At 37.3% G+C, this 21347-nt stretch overlaps 1 protein-coding gene across 5 annotated transcripts in view; it reads right to left on the bottom strand.

The window, feature by feature from the left end:
* CEP290 (centrosomal protein 290) overlaps positions 1–21347 on the bottom strand; it is a 90202-nt gene that overhangs the window by 9639 nt on the left and 59216 nt on the right. For all 5 annotated transcript variants that reach the window (XM_088836840.1, XM_088836839.1, XM_088836842.1 and 2 more), the window contains 11 exons: positions 20690–20827; positions 18895–19116; positions 18425–18547; positions 17646–17791; positions 17171–17326; positions 11436–11559; positions 6829–6963; positions 4906–4992; positions 4078–4242; positions 3439–3561; positions 2063–2235 (listed from right to left, as the gene is read on the bottom strand). In XM_088836840.1, the coding sequence (XP_088692966.1) occupies positions 2063–2235; positions 3439–3561; positions 4078–4242; positions 4906–4992; positions 6829–6963; positions 11436–11559; positions 17171–17326; positions 17646–17791; positions 18425–18547; positions 18895–19116; positions 20690–20827 (1592 nt within the window). The remainder of the gene's footprint in view (positions 1–2062; positions 2236–3438; positions 3562–4077; positions 4243–4905; positions 4993–6828; positions 6964–11435; positions 11560–17170; positions 17327–17645; positions 17792–18424; positions 18548–18894; positions 19117–20689; positions 20828–21347) is intronic.

Genomic DNA, 21347 nt, shown 5'->3' on the forward strand with positions numbered 1-21347 from the left:
ATGGGGTAGGAGGAAGAGTAGATTCTGAGTACTCTCATTATGATGTTAGAAAGGGACCCTTCTTCAGGACTGTCTGGCCACCTGCGCCCTCTACCTGTAAAACCTTCCTCCTTAGAGTTGTCTGGCAGGGGCAAGTGCATTGCAGCAGGCCCTCTTTGAGACCTGCTGTAGCCTCACAGTGCTAAGATTTCCATCCCAGCTGCAGTGATGGTGACTGAAAACGCACATCCAGTCCATTCTAAACAGCAGCTAGACATCCAAGGGGATACTTAGATGCACAGACAGAAGGAACTCTAGGAATATGGTAAGATAAAGATATTAAAAAGCAGAGACATTACTTTGCCCACAAAGGTCCGTCTAGTCAAGGCTATGGTATTTCCTGTGGTCATGTATGGATGTGAGAGTTGGACTGTGAAGAAAGCTGATCGCCGAAGAATTGATGCTTTTGAACTGTGGTGTTGGAGAAGACTCTTGAGAGTCCCTTGGACTGCAAGGAGATCCAACCAGTCCATTCTAAAGGAGATCAATCCTGGGTGTTCATTGGAAGGACTTATGCTGAAGCTGAAGCTCCAATACTTTGGCCACCTCATGAGAAGAGCTGACTCACTAGAAAAGACTCTGATGCTGCGAGGGATTGGGGGCAGGAGGAGAAGGGAACGACAGAGAATGAGATGGCTGGATGGCATCACCGACTCGATGGACATGAGTTTGAGTAAACTCCGGGAGTTGGTGATGGACAGGGAGGCCTGGCGTGCTATGTGATTCATGGGGTCGCAGAGAGTCAGACACGACTGAGCGACTGAACTGAACTGAACTGAAAGATGAGTCTGCCTTCTGAAATGGGGTCAGCAGATGTAAAGAACACAACTTCATTCAGGATGATGTTACAGGGAAGGACGTGCACAGGATCTTGTTGGTCTCCACTTCTATATATACTCCTTGAGGTAACTGCTTAAGGTTGAAATGAGAATGACACCAAAGCCTTTTAGTGACTCATCAGTCACAATGAACCAACCCTAGTGGTAGTGACAATGAACATATGAATATTTGCTAGTGAATTCCTATTGCCCTCATTCCCAGAATTAAGAAGTAATGAAGCTAAAAACTAATCCCGGCTGTGTGGCTTCTACATTATGTTTGCATGTGTGCTCAGTCATGTCTGACTCTTCTGCTACCCCTTGGATTACAGCCTGCCAGTGAATTATAGCCTGAACCTCTTTCATAGCCACGAAGTTTATTTGATAGGCAGGAATCACACATACTTGTAGAAAAGGCTCAAGGGGTGGGAGAAAATCAAGTGCTAGAAAGTAGAGGCTGCTGCTGCTAAGTCACTTCAGTCGTGTCCGACTCTATGCAACCCCAAAGACGGCAGCCCACCAGGCTCCCTTGTCCCTGGGATTCTCCAGGGAAGAACACTGGAGTGGGTTGCCATTTCCTTCTCCAGTGCATGAAAGTGAAAAGTGAAAGTGAAGTCGCTCAGTTGTGTCTGACTCTTCAAGACCCCATGGGCTGCAGCCCACCAGGCTCCTCCGTCCATGGGATTTTCCAGGCAAGAGTACTGGAGTGGGTTGCCATTGCCTTCTCCAGAAGTAGAGGCTGAAAGACACTAAAACTGTCTGCTGAATTCATCTGTTGAAGGTATTTGAAAACCAGGCTGCCCAGAACATAACTCCAAAACTGCAGCACAGCCTACTGTGGTATGCCACAGCTTGTGACAAGAAGGCTCCATTGTGCCTGCCTTATACTTGGGGTAGAAAGCGAACGCAGCACAGAGAAAAGCAGGACAAGTTGGGCACCATCAGTCTGGGCTCATGGTTGACAGTAGCTTCAGAAAACCGGCTGGGCTCCAACACCCTCAGCCCAGCCCCAGCTCTGCTCTGATCCATGCCCCAACTAGTTAAATCTCTTAAGGAAGAAAGAGTAAGGATCATGTTAAAACAAACCACCCAACGGTTCTTCATGAAAGAACTAAGTGAATTAGAATAGTGTCATATTCTTTAAAAACAATAATGGCAGAATTAGAACTGATAAAACGTGCAAATGTTTAGCTGCTTGTTCCTACCTTGTAACAACAATTGATTTCCAGCTCTTGCTGTCAGCACCTTCAAGCTGTGGGCCTCTACTCTCTGCCAGCTGCAATCTCTTACCACTCTCTTCTAGTTGAATTGTCATCTTCTCATTTAATATCTCCAAATTATTCTTAGCTATCCGTAATTTCTCTGCAGCTTCAGTTTCCTATCATTAAAAGCTAATTAGTATAGTATGCCAAAAGGTAATACTGTTCTCATGAATGTAATATATTCAAAATTATCACTACAAACTAGACAGAAAAATAACCTGAAGTTCTAAATGCTGATTAAAAGTCCAATAAAAATCCAGTGTTTTTTAAACTCTAAAACAGCAATATGGTCATTATAATTACAACAGTGCATGTAAATGAGATTATAAAAATATATTTACAATATTTTACTGCATAGTTACTTTGTCATATTTGTTATAATAGTTACAGAAAATGGAATAGTTTATGTCTTTAGATTTTTAAAAAAAGATGTTTTGACTCTTTAATACCTGAGGCATAACTATAGGTATAAACTGTGTGTAAGTTCCACAGATCATTTCCACTATTAAACATCTACATTCAAAGAACAGTATCACTCTGGCCTCAAAATGCATTCAGATTCCATTGTAACTAGTTTAAAAATATTAATTTCAATTAATTCACTGGATCATCCATATAAATAATGACACATTTGTCTGGGGCAAGGAATATATTCTGTCTCTTAAATAGAAAGGAATCTTACCATTTAACAAAATAGTTTCATATACTGTCTTGTACCTCAAGTGTAATTCTAAGACACGTGCATAAATATTAATTCACTTAAACCCTGTAGCAGCTCTGTGAAATAAATACACTTAATAGTCCCAGTTTTATAGTTGAGGAAACAGAGAGAAGAAGGAGTCGTAGATTGCCCTCATTCCCAGAATTAAGAAGTAATGAAGCTAAAAACTGATCCCGGCTGTGTGGCTTCTTTGTGTGCATGTGTGCTTGGTCATGTCCAACTCTTCTGCCAACCCCTGGATTATAGCCTGCCAGGCTCCTCTGGCCGTGGGATTTCCTGGGGAAGAATACTGGGGTGGGTTGCCACTTCCTCCTGCAGGGGATCTTCCCAACCCAGGAATCAAACCCTGTCTGCTGCATTGGCAGATGAGTTCTTTACCCCTGTACCACCTGGGAAGCCCAGCTTCTACATTATACTGCCTGCTAATTTATTAATTTTTTATTTTCAGTGTTCCTTACTATGAAAGGATGGTGGGCATAAAACACAATTCCTAACTCTCTTAATATCTATTCTGACTAGACACTGATCAACTTTTTCATTCAGTTTTCCTGAAATGTATTAACATAAAAATAAGTATAGTTAATAATGAAAGTCATACTTTTTTAAGTTCTTTTCGAAGTCTGTCATTTTCAGCAACAATTTTCTCTGTGCCTTTGGTTTTGGATTCATAGTGCATGCTCAACTGACGTCCAAGATGAACTTTGAGTTTTTCTAATTCAGCCTAGTAATTTAAAAAACTTTACATTATCAAAACGAGGAAATAAATGATGATCCCATAAACTCATAAAACTTAGTTCAACGTAGTTTTAGAGCTCATATTTGATACAATTAGAATTAAATTCTTCCCTTTAATACTGGTCATCTAGAGCAGAGGTTTCCAATCTTGGCTTAGAATGAGTTGATGACTTAAAAAAAAAAATAACAATACCTATGGTGGGACCAATCCCCAAATAACTGATCAATCTCAAAATTAGGGTCTTAGGCAACTGTATTTTTGAAAATAGACACTGTTAATTATTTTATGTTGCCTGAGTGAGACCCGTGGTCTGGAAATAGTAAGATGGCCACATGATGCTACTGTAATGCTTTAATCATTGTCTCCAATATTTTTTCCACATGTGTAAAATATCTATTCATCCATTAAAGCCACTTTATATACTATATTTAAAACTGTGCTTAAAAATTAATAAAAATTGTATCAGTATAACATTCTGTACAATGGCATTAAGAATATTACCTTCAACTTTTCATTTTCCATCTCAATATTAGCCATTTTTTCACTGGTCAATATTCCTGATGCTTTTTTCAGCTGTTCATTTTCCCTTTGGACTTTTTCCACTACTTTTTTCATTAAACCAATGGTTTTTTCTAGTTCTGGGATTGTCTTTCCACTTCTACCAGACTAGGAAAAAATATTAACTCTTTATTTAATCAAATATTTTAGAAAGTACAGTATAAAGTACCAAGAAGACAAGAGGTTTATTATTAAACTCGTTGATTTCTAACATTTGAAGCCAAAGTTTGTATTACTTCAACTCATTATAATAACTTTATGAAAGAGGAATTACAAGCTTCACTTTACATACAAGAAAATCAACATTCAGAGAATTTGATATTCCTAAAGTCATGCAGCTAATAAGTAAAAGCTTAAACTCAACATTAGTATATTAGCATTATAACGAAGAAGCTGCCATGAATATCATAAAAAGTAGTTACAAAATGTTAGAATCAGACCAAGAAGCAGTTAGTAGTTACCTCAATGAATAGAAGGAAGATTCCTGGAAGTTAAATGTTTTCAAGGTGTGGAGGGAGATGCAAAGAAAAAAGAGATGGTACAGAGTCCAAGTGGAATAAAAAGCATGTAAGATATGACAGATGATGAAATTTATTAACGTGAAACAGAGAAAGTGATGTTTTACACTGTACATGCAGCAGAATATAACTGAAACTAGAGGCACTAGTAAAGGCATATCAATACTTCTATGACATATCCAACCTTTTATTCTCACTTCCAGCTTATCCCTTCTGAAGCCAAAACAAACATGGCATACTCTCACATACTCACCCCTCTAATGTGGCCAAGTTTCCGCTCTACTTCTGCTTTTTCTTTCTTCAGAAATTCACACATTTCCTTCAAGTCTCTTACCTGATTCTAGAATATTAAAGAAAACATGTAACAGTTTAACACAGCTGTAGTCACTGATAAGGAAAGGCAAACAATTCATCTGAACTACCAGTCTCTTCAACTGTAAAGCTTAAGTAAACAAGTGGATTTTCCTACCAATGAGAGGATTTTGAACTGTGACATATGTTGAAGTAAAGTGTACTAACACAAGAGATTTTCTATATGGATTTAACTATATATTTCCTACATTATTGCTTCAGTTCAGTTCAGTTGCTCAGTCGTGTCCGACTCTGCGACCCCATGGACTGCAGCACACCAGGCCTCCCTGTCCATCATTACTGCCTTAGTATACAATAATAAATTTGAGTTCAGAACTCCTGATTTTAACTGTCCCATAAATTACATATGTAGAACCATATGCACATGGTACAAAGAACTAAACAACTGCTCTTCTGACACTGGTTCTAACAGTGTAAAAACCAGAATAAGAAGCAGGACATAGGTTAATTATACTATTACCAGTGGAATTAACATGTTGCTAATATTGTAAGTTAAAAAAACAGAAATGAAACAGACAGTTGAGAAAAAAGACTCCAATAAATAGGATAAGATTTCAAAAACCAAAAGTAAATTTATTAAAAATATCAAAATAAAGTAAAATTTCTAACAGAGACAATCATCCTAAACATTTTTTAAAGACTTTATATTTTAAGAGCTACCCTAATATTTTATTACTTTTTTAATCCAAATATTTTGAAATGTGGTAACTGTCAATTAAACACACCAACTATCGTCTTGGCACACACACAGCATTTGAACTTTCCACTTCTGTTGTCTGGAATTCTTTTTCTAGTATCTATATGACTCACTTCCTTACCTGTCCCCTAGTTCTCTGCTAAAATATCATTTTATCAATAAGGCCTCCCCTTACTATATTTTAAAGAGCAACCCCGTGGACTGCTGAACAATGTGGAGGTATAACTTGTATGTGGAGGTCCTCTATATCTGCAGTGTCTTGCATTCGTGGATTCAACCAACCATGGATCAGGTAAAACAGCAGTATTTACTATTGAAAAATATCCCCATATAAATGGACTCTCGTAGTTCAAGGGTCAACTATACCCCTATCCAACACAGAGAGAGACACACACACCCACACACCACCCACACACACACACCACCCCCACACACACACACCACCCCCCCACACACACACCACCCCCCCCCCCCGTGCTTTTTTCTTCTTAGCATTTAACATCAGCTGACATAGAATATACTGACTTGCTTACCTATTATGGACTTGCTTACCTATTATGAGCCTTCCTGCTGGAATATAAGCTCTACTGCTGCTAAGTCGCTTCAGTGGTGTCTGACTCTGTACGACCCCATAGACGGCAGCCCATCAGGCTCCGCCATCCCTGGGATTCTCCAGGCAAAAAATACTGGAGTGGGCTGCCATTTCCTTCTCCAGTGCATGAATGTGAAAAGTGAAAGTGAAGTCGCTCAGTCGTGTCGGACTCAGTGACCCCATAGACTGCAGCCTACCAGGCTCCTCTGACCATGGGATTTTCCAGGCAAGAGTAGTGGAGTGGGGTGCCATTGCCTTCTCCAATAAGCTCTACAAGTGCAAGAATTTTTCTGATGGCTGTTTCCCAGCACATAGAAGAGTTCCTGATACAAAGAAGGCCCTCAACAAATAAGTGTTACATGAATGAATGTAGAAAGTGTAAATGCTACCATATTTTATGAATATGAGTTTCTGGCTTCTTCATAAGCTAACATGGTAAACATAACAATTAAGTAGGGAGAAAAAGGTTTTCAGGCATTAGATTTTCTAACTATAATAAAGAATATTAAATTTACCTTTAATCTTGGCAAATCTTTATTTGCTTGTTCAAGCTGAAATTTGAGTTCAATATTTTCGGACGATAACTTCAAGTTTTCCCTCTGGAGCTCCTGTTCTTTTTGATAATGATCATCTGAATCTATTCCTGAAGTCTTCAGGAAAATGAAGTTAGGAGTATTTTTAAGGTGTAGCAAATAAAAGCTGCATAAGACACGCTGGGTAAGAAAACACTATGCTAAAAGGGAACACTGTTCCTCAAAAGAATGAAAAAATTGGAGAGCTCTAGAGAAAACAACCATAAACAAACTCACAAAAGGTAATCAGTCTGTTGAAATTAATACAGAAAACAAAGTCAATATGATTTAATGATGTCCACACATATAATCTGTGGTTCTTTCAGTCCAAAATAAAATATTATTGTTACCTGTTATAGGTTGCATTGTGCCCCAACCCCCATCAAACCCCCAAATTCCTATGTTTAAGTTCTAATTCCCAGTACCTCAAATGACCTTATTTGGAGATAGGGCCTTTTCAGAGATAATTAAGATAAAATAGGGTCACTAGGGTGGGCCTTAATCCAATGTCTGATGCACTTACACAAAAACGAAATTGGACACATAGATATATACAGAAGGGAGTAACTACAGAGACAGGGAGAAGCTAGCCATCCATGAGCCAGAAGAAAAGCCTGAGGGATCCTTTCCCCAAAGCCTAAAGAAGAAATCAACTCTGCCGATACCTTGATTTTGGACTTCTGGTTTTCAGAACTGTGAGAAATTTCTGCTGCTTAAGCCATCAACTCCGCAGTGTTCTGTTATGGTTGCCATAGCAGACGAATACACAAGCCTACAAAAAGTGCCTCAATTCCTTCCTCCTTTAGAAAGCTATTCCTCATTACTGGAGCTAAAATAATCACTCCCTCTGAAATCCAGTAACACTTTATTTGCATTTGTTTTGGCATGAATCCACCTTGGGGGGTTATTATCCATGTTCATATTTATTTCTCATTCTAAACTGTACATTATTTGAAAGAGAAATCTGTGCTTCGTTACTTTTTACTACAAGAAGTAAAGATACCACTTATAAGACTGTTAAAGAGCATTATATGAGATAATTTTGTGAAAGCACTCAGTTTTAGTTTTTTCTCTCCCATTCTATTCTCTTGGCTTGATTAACATTCAAGTCAATAATTCTGGAGACATTATTATGATCATCATCATATTATATACTGATATATTATACATTATTATTAAGGTATGCTGCTGCTGCTGCTGCTAAGTCGCTTCAGTTGTGTCCGACTCTGTGTGACCCCATAGACAGCAGCCAACCAGGTTCCGCCGTCCCTGGGATTCTCCAGGCAAGAACACTGGAGTGGGTTATAATATTCTATAAATACATTTATTATACCTGGCTCTGTAATATCATTTGAATTAGCAGTAGGTTAAATACATTCTGACACATTCACCCTTTGGTTAAAAAAAAATAAAAAAAAGAGTAAGTTTTCTTAGGTAAAACAGAGTTAAAGTAAAGAAATTAGAGAATAGGATGTAGAAAAATAAAGAGATTCTTAGCTGAATTATGATTCTGAGCTGAGAGCATAACATTGGCAGAAACACTGCATGTATCCACCTGATTTCTAACTGCCTGAGAGAATGTGTGTGCATACGAACATACACAGTGACAAGCAAAAGAAGACAGACATGTTTCATGGTGTCAGTAAACTACAGCAATACGTTCCTACTTTGTCAGATAATCCAAGTCTACATTCTGGTTCTACTACTATTAAGGTTAAAGTGAAGAAAGTGAAGTCACTCAGTCGTGTCTGACTCGGTGCGACCCCATGGACCACAGCCTACCAGGCTCCACCGTCCATGGGATTTTCGAGGCAAGAGTACTGGAGTGGGTTGTCATTGCCTTCTCGAACTATAATTATTAAGGTTCCGTCCCATCGCTCAGTCGTGTCCGACTCTTTGCGACCCCGTGGACTGTAGCCTACCAGGCTTCTCCGTCCATGGGATTCTCCAGGCAAAATACTGGAGTGGGTTACTGTTTCCTTCTCCAGGGGATCTTCCCGACCCAGGGATCGAACCCGGGTCTCCCGCATTGGAGGCAGATGCTTTAACCTCTGAGCCACCAGGGAAGCCCAATTATTAAGGTTAACACTAAGCAAAACCAACCACTTGTAATTTTTAAGGTCTCTTCAGACATGGCAAGCTGTAGGTTCCTATACCTGAGCTCTTCTGTCTCCCTTACTTCATCTCTTCAGTCTACAATAGCAATTTAATAAATGATAATCAGTACCCCTGATTGATAGATATAAAATATACTAAATTTCACCCACAGGAAAGACTAATTCTGTCTGATCTTACATGAAGATATTGTTTCAACAGTTCTCACTAAAATACAGATGCAATTATTCAAATAAGTGAACGTGGATCATTTTTTTCTTCCTATTCTCAGAAAACAAACGTGCTAGCTGAGACTGTTCAAATTTTGGGGAAAAAAAATTCTAGTAAAACTCATCTATAAAAGTAAAATAAAATTCGTGTATAATCACTTTTGGGGAGACTGACAAATTGTTCTGTAGAAGGAGAATCTTATTAAAAGGTATACACTGCTAAAAGTCAAGTTCATAAGGGATGGGAGTTAGAGATAATACGCAGGGGAAGTCTCAAATTCTCAATTACCTATTATCAAGTGGAAAAAAGAAGCATTATGTGCCTGAAAAAGGAAATGAAACAAGAATTAAGTCATTTTTGCCCACTTTCTCTTAATTTAAATGTCTAATTTAATGAGGACTTAGGTGGCTAGAATATCTCAGGTGGAAAGGAATGAACAAATGAATGAATGCCATTTGACTGCAACTCGGCACGAACTTCTTACTCTGGACTGCCATGTAAACTGACCAAAAGTAGAGCACATGTAGAAAGTTCATTAACTGTAGAATTAGACCTCCATATAAATTCTAGTTCTGCATCTTCCTGATCACTAGAGATGTTTCTCCAAGCTTCCCACATAAAACAGAAATAATTCTCTGCAGAGTATTGTGAGAACTATACCTAGGCAATACATATAAACTCCCTTTTCTCATTATATAAAAAAGTATGTGTTATAATACACGGCAAAAAGATCATCAAAGGAACTAGCTATGTATATTAGAATGTTACACAGCATCCTAACAGATTTTTATCGATATTATTCCCTGTAGTGAAATTTGACTTGCAGTGAGATTTTACAACATGCTGAATTAGGAATTTCTAAGGTAGAACAAACACTTCTAAAGGGCCTTATTTTTGTTATTCTGTTATCCAATCTTTTTAAAGTGAATACCAGTAGTAAAACAGAGAATACTAAAATGAATTAGAGAAATGCACGACCACTAAGTTTTAGTAAGAACTAGTCAAATATTGGGGTTTAAGAAGTTTATTAACTGTTAATATTTTTTACAAATCTGACACAATTTGTTTCCATTTGTACCATATGCATATGCTACTTGCTATCGGGACACTCAGCCAACAGAGAAATAAAGGACTGCCATGCACTCAAACCTGGGCCACTTCACTTCTTGGCTGGACTGGCGCATCGGTTTCAGAGTGCTTGAGCATCCTCCTCAGCACACTGATTCAGTGCAGCCAACCCTGTGGCCCAGCCACGGTCCTCCCCAGAAGATTCCTCTGAATCCATGTGCTTGCTGTGACTCCCTTCTCCAGTTATGTGTCCCTTTTCTTTCTCATCTTGCTTAGCTTTCTCTTCCCTGTTTTTATCTTCCTGCTCATCATTTTCACAACAGTCTTGATTAATTTTCTGAACTTTAGGATTTGGATCATTTTCAAAATTGGGGTTAAAATCAGTCAAGGAACCTTCAGTTGACCTAAATGGACTTGATGTTTTGTTTGTTCTTGACTCAGATTTATTTAACTCCGTAGGATCTACAATATCTTCTGCTTTGTGTTTTTCTTCATTACTGTAATACTGCAGATTATGTCTAGGTACCTGATGATGTAAGTTGGCACAAACATCTATTTCTTTCTTATTTTTAACTCTGAGTGCTGTTATGCGATTGTTTTGGTTCCTATGTAAAGTGTTCTTTTTGTGAAAAATATTATGCCTGTATTTACTAACAGTGGCAGCAAGAGGAGAAAGCGTAGTTGTGTCACGTAACAGATTCTGCTTGAAGCAGACAGAAGAAAAGAAACAGGAAAAGAAAAGGAAAAAAATAATAAAAATATACACACGAGTGTTTTAAAATAAGATACAACAAATAATTCTACATTAATGAGACTTTATAAAGACACACTAGAAATGTATCACACACATAGATGGATACAATGTTATAATGTAGCTTCCTAATTTATCTATGTGTTCTTGTCACAACAGACCTCATAACTACATTTAAAATCTACAGAAATCATCTATAATGAAGTTTTATGCAAAGCATAAGAACCACAAATTTATATTACGTAAAAGAATTAAAGAAGTTAACATATATCTTTACCAAGTAAAAATAAAAGCTGGATTTATATTAATATTAATGAGAAGGATCTACTATTTCTAGCCAGATAAAGGCAGAAGTTTTTTCACTTTTAAACTTTAGAATTAAAACAATGAAAAGATATGCACTTACTGAAGGCCGAGAATATGCATCCTTTGAAAACTGCTTTTCTAAAGCATGAAGTTTTTCTTGGAGGTATTTATTTTGCAAACGTAAGTCTTCTAAAACAGAATCTCGAGGAAGAGCTTGATGAGTCCTATGAACAATAATCACAGACTCTTTATTATTCAAACTGCCAACTCTTTACTGTTTTATTACATTAAAATATAGAAAAATATATTTTTAACACTGTATTTTAAATTCTACAAAACTTCAAAACTGTACAAAAATTAAATTGGGATATGACTATCCTATAAAATGATCCTCTACGAGGATTTCATGGCTGGTCTCCTTTAAAGTAAGAGTTAAAAAGCGTATTTTGATTTGAAGAAATGCATTTCTTTTTGTAAAGAACATACATCTATTTTGGGATTGTGTATGACAGCTGAATTAAAATACCTACTATTTTTAAAACATTACATAATAATTTCATAACATTCAAGTGCTTCTCAAAAATTTCAAGGATTTTAATAGGTTCTTAGTGGTGCCAGATAATCTATTTTTTCAGTCTATACTCATCTGCATGATGTACAAAGCCCTCTACTATCTGGCACAATCACATCTGTTCAACACAACTGTCCAGGAGTTTTCCCTTACTGAGGAAAATACACCCACTCTTACCCACACAAGAAAGATCACTTCTGCCCTATGTCTCTGCTAGGGTTCTGTTTTCTTGGAATGTCCTTTCTCCCTTTAATAGCTACATGTAATTCATAAAATTCAGAAATTCACACTTGAACTGAGAGAGAAGACAAGTTGAAGTTCTCTTTTATAAAGTCTTCTCAATTATTTCAGCCTACATAGAGTCATACTATTCATACTAGAAAAGAAGCTATTAAATATCTAAAAGTATTAGAAAGTTTCAAAAGTAAAATATTTTGATCCTTCTGAAAACTGCAAAGAAGAATAAAAGGATTTGGTTTTATTCTGAATATATGCTTAGACTAAGAAAAACAAGGAAGCTAGGTCCAGACAGTGGCTATAAACAAGTGTCAAAACGAAGAAAAAAATTTCAATCACTTTGTTCTTCACCATTGAGGAAAATTCTGAAGAATTTAAGAAACAATCATTTAGAGGGAAGCAAATGGAATGTAGGTAGCTCATGAGGACTTTGAAAAGTAAATATTTTACAGACTGGGACAAAGTTCTGCAGTTTGAAATATCAGCACACAGGTGATGAATTTACCTCTTCCTTTCCTCTAGTATTTCCTAGCCTCAATACAACACAGCTTGAAACATGAAGATGAGCACCAGCAAGGCTTCCAGTTCTAGCTTCAGCAGGAGCAAGGGCACTTAAGAACACTTAATACTCTTAGGCACTGCAAAAATCCCTCCTTATTTTTCTCTCCTATGCACGCTCCTGTCTCAACCCTCAGGCAATCCCAAGGCAGCGGTGGGAAAGGCTGCAAAGGAAATTCAAAGGAGCCAAAATTTTTAGGGAGAGGAATCTTCTCCAATTGGTAGAGCTGTGATTAGTAAAGAGGGAACGCAAAGTAGGGACCCCACCACCACATGTCCCCTTTTCTGCTCTCGAGCTGCTGGCTTAGATGCAGACAAGAGCACAACAGCTGAGGTGCACTTCCCTGGTGGCTCATCATTAAAGAATCTGCTTGCAATGCAAGAGACATAAGTTCAATCCCTGGGTCAGGAAGATCTCCTGGAGGTAGAAATGGCAACCCATTCCAGTATTCTTGCCTGGGAAATCCCACGGAAAGAGGATCCTGGTGGGTTACATTTCACGGGGTTGCAAAGAACTGGACACGACTTAGTGACGAAACAATAACAACCAAAAAGGGGAGCCTGAAGGAAACCGTATGTATCAGTGAGATCACAGAAGGAAAAGAGCTCTAGAAAGGAATCTTATAAAGCAGTTAATGAAGTACTGAGCTCACCCCTGAGCCTGCATGTATGCATCTGATCCTAATCAGAACATGAGAACTGACCTAACAGAAGACAGCCAACATACCAGACTGTCAATAGGGACGTGCTCAGGCAGAACAAAGCTAAAGAGCACTATGAAAGTTTTGAAAATGGTACTGGAACCACAGCCCACAGAAAGCAGGCTAGAAAATGGGGCTGAGCCTATCCAGACCTGCTAAAACAAAAATACTGCATTTTCCAGAGAATTCAATCAAGATCCAGAGTCTCAGAATATAATGTTCAGAAGCTCAAAATATAATCCGTATTATGTGATGTAAAAAGAACCAGAAACATCTCTACTCACATCGGAAAAGAATCACCAGAACTCAAGCTTAAGATAAAACACATTTATTTTCAGTTCAGTTCAGTCACTCAGTCGTTTCTGACTCTTTGAGATCCCATGGACTGCAGCATGTAAGGCTTCCCTGTCCATCACCAACTTCTAAAGCTTCCTCAAACTCACATCATTCAAGTCGGTGACATCATCCAACAATCTCATCCTCTGTCGTCCTCTTCTCCCACCGTCAATCTTTCTCAGCGTCAGGGTCTTTTCTAATGAGTCAGTTCTTCGCATCAGGTGGCCAAACTATTGGAGTTTCAGCTTCAACATCAGATCCTTCCAATGAATATTCAGGACTGACTATCTTTAGGATGGACTGGTTTGATCTCCTTGCGGTCCAAGGGACTCTCAGAGTCTTCTCCAACACCACATTTCAAAACCATCAATTCTTCAGTGCTCAGTTTTCTTATTGGTCCAACTCTCACATCCATACATGACTACTGGAAAAACCAAAGCTTTGACTAGGCGGACCGTTCTTGGCAAAGTAAGGTCTCGGCTTTTTAATATGCTATCTAGGTTGGTCATAGCTTTTCTTCCAAGGAGTAAGCGTCTTAATTTCATGGCTGCAGTGACCATATGCAGTGATTCTGGAGCCCCCAAAATAAAGCCTCTCCCTGTTTCCATTGTTTCCCCACCTATTTGCCATGAAGTTATGGGACCAGCTGCCATGATCTTAGTTTTCTGAATGTTGAGTTTTAAGTCAACTTTTTCACTATCTTTCACTTTCATCAAGAGGCTCTTTAGTTCTTCTTCACTTTCTGCCATAAGGGTGGTGTCATCTGCATATCTAAGGTTATTGATATTTCTCCTGGCAATCTTGATTCCGGCTTGTGCTTCTTCCAGCCCAGCGTTCCTCATGATGTATTCTGCATACAAGTTAAAGCAGCAGGGTGACAATATCAACCTTGACGTACCCCTTTCCCTATTTGGAACCAGTCTGTTGTCCACGTCCAGATCTAACTGTGGCTTCTTGACCTACAAACATATTTATCAGGAGGCAGGTAAGGAGGTTTGGTATTCCCATCAGTTTAAGAATTTTTCAGTTTGTTGTGATCCACGCAGTCAAAGGCTTTGGCGTAGTTAATAAATTAGATGTTTTTCTGGAAATCTCTGGCTTTATCGATGATCCAACAGATGTTAGCAATATGATCTCTGGTTCCTCTGCCTTTTCTGAATCCAGCCTGAACATCTGGAAGTTCATGGTTCATGTGCTGTTCAAGCCTCACTTGCAGAATTTTGAGCATTACTTTGCTAGCATGTGAGATGAGTGCAATTGTGCGGGAGTTTGAGCATTCTTTGGCATTGCCTTTCTTTGGAATTGGAATGAAAACTGACCTTTTCCAGTCCTGTGGCCACTGCTGAGTTTCCCAAATTTGCTGACATGTTGAGTACAGCATTTTCACAGCATCATATTTTAGGATCTGAAATAGCTCAACTGGAATTCCATCAGCTCCACTAGCTTTGTTTGTAGTGATGCTTCCTAAGGCCCACTTGACTTTGCATTCCAGGATGTCTGGCTCTAGGTGAGTGATCACACCATCGTGATTATCTTTTTTGTACAGTTCTTCTGTGTATTTCTGCCACCTCTTCTTAATATCTTCTGCTTCTGTTAGGTCTATACCATTTCTGTCCTTTATCGAGCCCATCTTTGCATGAAATGTTCCCTTGGTATCTCTAATTTTCTTGAAGAGATCTCTAGTCTTTCCCATTCTATCGTTTTCCTCTATTTCTCTGCATTGATCACTGAGGAAGGCTTTCTTATCTCTCCATGCTATTGTTTGGAACTCTGCATTCAAATGGGTATAACTTTACTTTTCTCCTTTGCCTTTCGCTTCTCTTCTTTTCTCAGCTATGTGTAAGACCTCCTCAGACAACCATTTTGCCTTTTTGCATTTTTCTTGGGGATGGTCTTGATCACAGACTCCTGTACAATGTCATGAACCTCTGTCCATAGTTCTTCAGGCACTCTATCAGATCTAATCCCTTGAATCTATTTCTCACTTCCACTGTATTATCATAAGGGATTTGATTTAGGTCATACCTGAATGGTCTGGTGGTTTTCCCTACTTTCTTCAACTTAAGTCTGAATTTGGCAATAGCGTCATGATCTGAGCCACAGTAAGCTCCCGGTCTTGTTTTTGCTGACTGTATAGAGCTTTTCCACCTTTGGCTGCAAAGAATATAATCAATCTGTTTTTGGTACTGACCATCTAGTGATGTCCATGTGTAAAGTCTTCTCTAGTGTTGTTGGAAGAGGGTGTTTGCTATCACCAGTGTGTTCCCTTGGCAAAACTCTGTTAGCCTTTGTCCTGGTTCATTTTGTACTCCAAGGCCAAACTTGCCTGTCACTCCAGGTAGCTCTTGACTTCCTAATTTTGCATTCCAGTCCCCTATGAGGAAAAGGACATCTTTTCTGTGTGTTAGTTCTAAAAGGTCTTGTAGGTCTTCATAGAACTATTCAACTTTGGCTTCTTCAGCGTTACTGGTTGGGGCACAGGCTTGGATCACCGTGATATTGAATGGTTTGCCTTGGAAATGAACAGAGATCATTCTGTCGTTTTTAAGACTGCAGCCAAGTACTGCATTTTGGACTCTCCTGTTGACTATGATGGCTACTCCATTTCTTCTAAGGGATTCCTGCCCACAGTAGTAGATATAATGGTTATCTGAGTTAAATTCACCCATTCCAGTCCATTTTAGTTCTCTGATTCCTAAAATGTCGATGTTCATCCTTTGTATCTCCTGTTTGACCACTTCTAATTTACCATGATTCATGGACCTAACATTCCAGGTTCCTATGCAATATTGTTTTTTACAGCATCAGACTTTACTTCCATCACCAGTCGCATTCACAACTGGGCACTGTTTTTGCTTTGGCTCTGTCTCTTCATTCTTTCTGGTGTTATTTCTCTACTCTTCTCCAGTAGCACATGGGCACCGACCAACCTGGGCAGTTCATCTTTCAGTGTCCTATCTTTTTGCCTTTTCATACTATTCATAGGGTTCTCAAGGCAAGAATATTGAAGTGGTTTGCCATTGTCTTCTCCATGGAGCATGCTTTGTCAGAGCTCTCCACCTTGACCTGTCTGTCTTGAGTGGCGCTACACGACATGGCTCATAGTTTCACGGAGTTATACAAGTTTATGGTCTGTGTAATCAGTTTGATTAGTTTTCTGTGATTGTGGTTTTCATTCTGTCTGCCCTCTGAGGGATAAGGATAAGGGGCTTCTGGAAGGTTCCTGATACGAGAGACTGACTGTGGGGGAAACTGGGTCTAGTTCTGATGTGCAGGGCCATGCTTAGTAATTTCTAAGAGCTACTGCTGTCTCTTCAAGTAGACTAGTAAATTCCTAAAAGAATTCTCTTGAACTTCTCTATGTTACCCAGTACCACTTATCGTGTATGTATGGTTTATTATATGCTTCTTCATTTTAATGTATTAGCTTACCTCATATATGATATGTCATTTTCTAAGTCAAGATTTCTCTTTTTTAATTCTTCTAACTCTTTTTCTGACTCCAACACTCGCACTGCCATAACCTGATCAACAGTCAGGCCAGTCGTTTTTAGTTTTCTTTGCAGGGTAAGTTTCTCTTTATCAGCTCTGTGGGATTTAATACAGAATCATGAAAACTTACCATTCACTGTTTGGCCTGTTCAATTTATTAAATTGTAGCTTCCTTATTATAAGATGTATGTATGTACAAAACCCAGATCATTCTCTATTTGCTATGAGCTAAATTAAAGAAATTCCACTTAGAAATTGTTAAAATATATTTAACACATATTTTTTTTAAAAGTGAAATATAGATAATAAATGATAAAGCTAGAGTATTTCTCATTTTAGCAAGTACACAAAAACTATATAACTTTCAGGTAAATGAAAAAGTATACATAATTAATTACTTTTACATTAAACTCACTTGGCAAAAAGATCCTTCAAAGTAGTCAATTGCTTTGTTAGAATATAGACTTCCCCCTCTTTCTCTTTTAACTTGTTTCGAATTCCCTCTATTTTGGTTTGCCATTTTTTACCTTCTTCCCACCTAATTACTTCTTCTCTGGCACTCTGTAAGTAATAACAAATTATTTACAAGTTTAATTACATGGATTTTAGCCTATTTGAGTTCTTCTTTGGATTATTTCTATCAGTAATTTTTTTACTACAAAATAGTTTATTAGTTAACTTGTAAGAAAATGTCAAGCTATTTTTCACACTACACAATCAATTTATGAGTGGGTTGGTTATTGATTGTTACTGCAAACACTGAATATATCCAAGTCCCTCTGTTTACTCTGAAATAATAATCCAGTCTACTGAAGTGATTAAATAGGACACATCTGGGTCAAGAAGGAAGGATAAAAATGCCCAGATTTCTTTCCCAAATGTCTGTACAAACCAATCTATATAAATAATTACACTGGGAAAAGTGATAAATACAGCTGAATACATATGGTATAAAGGGATTTTGGATGTACTGTTTTGTCAGAAAGAAGAGTAATTTCTGACGAAGAGTTACTGGTGTCTCTTCAAGTAGACTAGTAAATTCTTAAAGAACAGACACTTGTCTTGAACATCTCTATGTTACCCAGTACCACTTATGGTATGTGTATCAGGTCCACAGATCAACAAGCTATCTAGTCTTCAACTACACATTTAACTATCACTCCCTGAAACATATCAGTACATCTCTTCACATACCTTTTCTTTCATAGGTTTCATTTCTGCTTCATCCACCTTTCTTTCCAGTTGGCTTTCTAGCTTTTTAATTTTCTTTTGGAGTTCTTCAATTAAACTTTGTTTGTTATCTATCAAAGGTTTGCCCTAAAAAACAAGATACAGTTTTACATTAAATAAGCATAAAAGTATCAAACAAAACACATGATAAATATTCCAACTGTAGAAACTTTGAGACTACAGCTAACCATACTTTCTAAGTGACACCGTTGATATTTAAGCATAACATGGTAACTACTTCTATATTTTAATAAGATATGCTACTTTAAAACTACAAATACAATAGAGGTCACTGAAGGAGTTAGCAGCTACATTAATCAAAGTGATTTGAAAGTGAGTTTCAGCAAATATTATAAATAAAATGAAAAAGTGGAAATAAACTACTACCTGTTTATTGTAAATCAAAACATTATCACAATTAAATATAAGATTACCTGTAATCCACTGGTTAATCTTTTAATTTGCCTCTTCAGTTCATTATTCTCTTGATCAACTCCATCTTTCTCTCTAAGCATTTTACCATAGGCTTTTTGTTTATTTTGCAGTTCATTGGTTAAGTCATTCAAATTATCAGTTAGTGAATTTTCTCTGTTTTTACTTGTTTTAAGAGCTTCTTTAAGTTTTAAAATATTTTCACTTAAATCTTCAACTTGTGACTAATACAAGATAAAGAAAGGTATAAATCATGAATCTTCAGCAAATGTCAATGATAAAAGCAATAATAATAAAGTACACCACTAATACTTACTAATAAGAAAGTTTTGATCTAAATTTTTAAGTACACTCATGCAAAAAAACCCACCACAAACTACATAATTCTTCTATCCTCATTTCAAATGAACTAAATCTACTTTCAGGGAAAAAAACAAAACACGAGAAAACAGTCTAAAGCAATTCATCTTCAGCAAACATCTAGAACCAAAATTTCATCAACTAAGCAAATGTTTCATTTTGGCTGAATTAATTTATTAGAAAAACAAGTAAATATCACTGTATAAAGTGTTTTTTTTAAACACTGTGAAGCCTAAGAACAGCATAAAACAAAAATTTTTTAGTAGTTTGTAATCTATTTTGTAAAGACAAGACATAAAAGGGCAGCTCACAATACTAGACAGTATACATAAGCCACTAGAAAGGAGTTCCAAGCTGTCCTAGATAGCAACATTGATGGGATTATTGGTCCTTAATATATGCTTTGTTGAATAAATTATTACATGCCCAAAGGGATTACCAATAGCCCTAATAGGAAATTAGTAGTAGTATAGCAGTTACACAAAATACAAACTCCCTTGGAAAAGTCAAAAATGGTTTCAAGAAAACTGACTGGAAGTATTTGACGAATTCAGAGCAGAAGTTTCAGACAAAGAGAAAGGCACTGATCATCACAGGGCTATCACTATTTATATATTTATGAGTTACTGCATTTTTACTCTCAACTATGTGCTGTGATTCATGGGGTCACAAAGAGTCGAACACAACTGAGCAACTGAACTGAACTGAACTGAACTGAACTGATGCTAACAATCTCAATAGGTCCAATAGGAGATTTAAAAAATCTGAGTAAAATCCAGTCCTTACATGGTTTAATGGTGATAAAGGGTATATATAAATAAACCAAAAGTAAATAAAAATTACAACCAAAACATATAAAAACTAGATTTTTTATTTTATTCAAACTGTATGAAACTCTATGTAAAGAAATTTAAAAATCACAATTAAATGTACACATTTTAGGAAAATACATTTTCATATAGTAACAAACCTAATAACTGGGTAAGAAAATAATATACGGTCAAAAATTAAGAAATAATTTAAAAAAGGAAAGGCTTTAATGTTAGGCAGCCCTATAGATTAAATGTGGACTACATAATTTCTATAAACTATTTCAGGGGCTAAAAAAGGAAAGTCAACTAAGTCATATTATGAACTTAGCAAACACTAATCTCACTTATCAATACAGAATTAAAAAAGCCTAAGAAAAATGTTTCTTAATTCTGTTAAGAGGACTGTCTTATAATGGACTACTCTTTACTAATCTTCAAGACAATATTCAGTGAATACGGTAAAGATATTTAGTGTTCAAAACTGAGGATGTGTACATCTATCCACTAATTATTTATTAGAATAAATTCCTTATTCATTATCAAAATTATTATATATCTAAGTGAATTTTCTTCCAACAGGAATTAGTGGGAATTCTGTTATATGAATGCACATGTTCATGTTCACCTTTAGCTCTTTAGTATGTCGATCCACAATCTGTTGAACGTTGAGATTTGCCTCTTTCTGAGAAGTCGCAGAAATAATACGTTCTTCAGCTGCTGCTGTCATTTCTGCCCGAAGTTCCAAAAGTGCCCGACTAAGTGCCTAAAAATTCCAAAACATACATAATTTTTAAAAAAATGACACTTTATATGAGAAACATGTAATATAAAATATACATAAGATTCACTACTTTTAAACTATTCTCTTATAATACCATGTGTTTAATCAGTGTTCACAAACAATCCAGCTGTTTCAAATGGATTTCCATTAGTAAGTGAACTCAATTCTGCCCAAATTGAGTGTGAGAATTCAAAATCTTGATAATTGTGAAAATAGCATTAAATCAACAGAGAAGGCAATGGCACCCCACTCCAGTACTCTTGCCTGGAAAATCCCATGGATGGAGGAGCCAGGTAGGCTGCAGTCCATGGGGTTGCTAAGAGTCAGACACGACTGAGCGACTTTCACTTTTCCTTTCACGCATTGGAGAAGGAAATGGCAACCCACTCCAGTGTTCTTGCCTAAAGAATCCCAGGGACGGCGGAGCCTGGTGGCTGCTGTCTATGGGGTCGCACAGAGTCGGACACGACTGAAGCGACTCAGCAGCAACAGCAGCAGCAAC

This window comes from Moschus berezovskii, chromosome 6, assembly GCF_049115385.1.
Source record: "Moschus berezovskii isolate FMDL1 chromosome 6, NW_MosBer_1.0, whole genome shotgun sequence".
Taxonomy (NCBI): Eukaryota; Metazoa; Chordata; class Mammalia; order Artiodactyla; family Moschidae; genus Moschus; species Moschus berezovskii.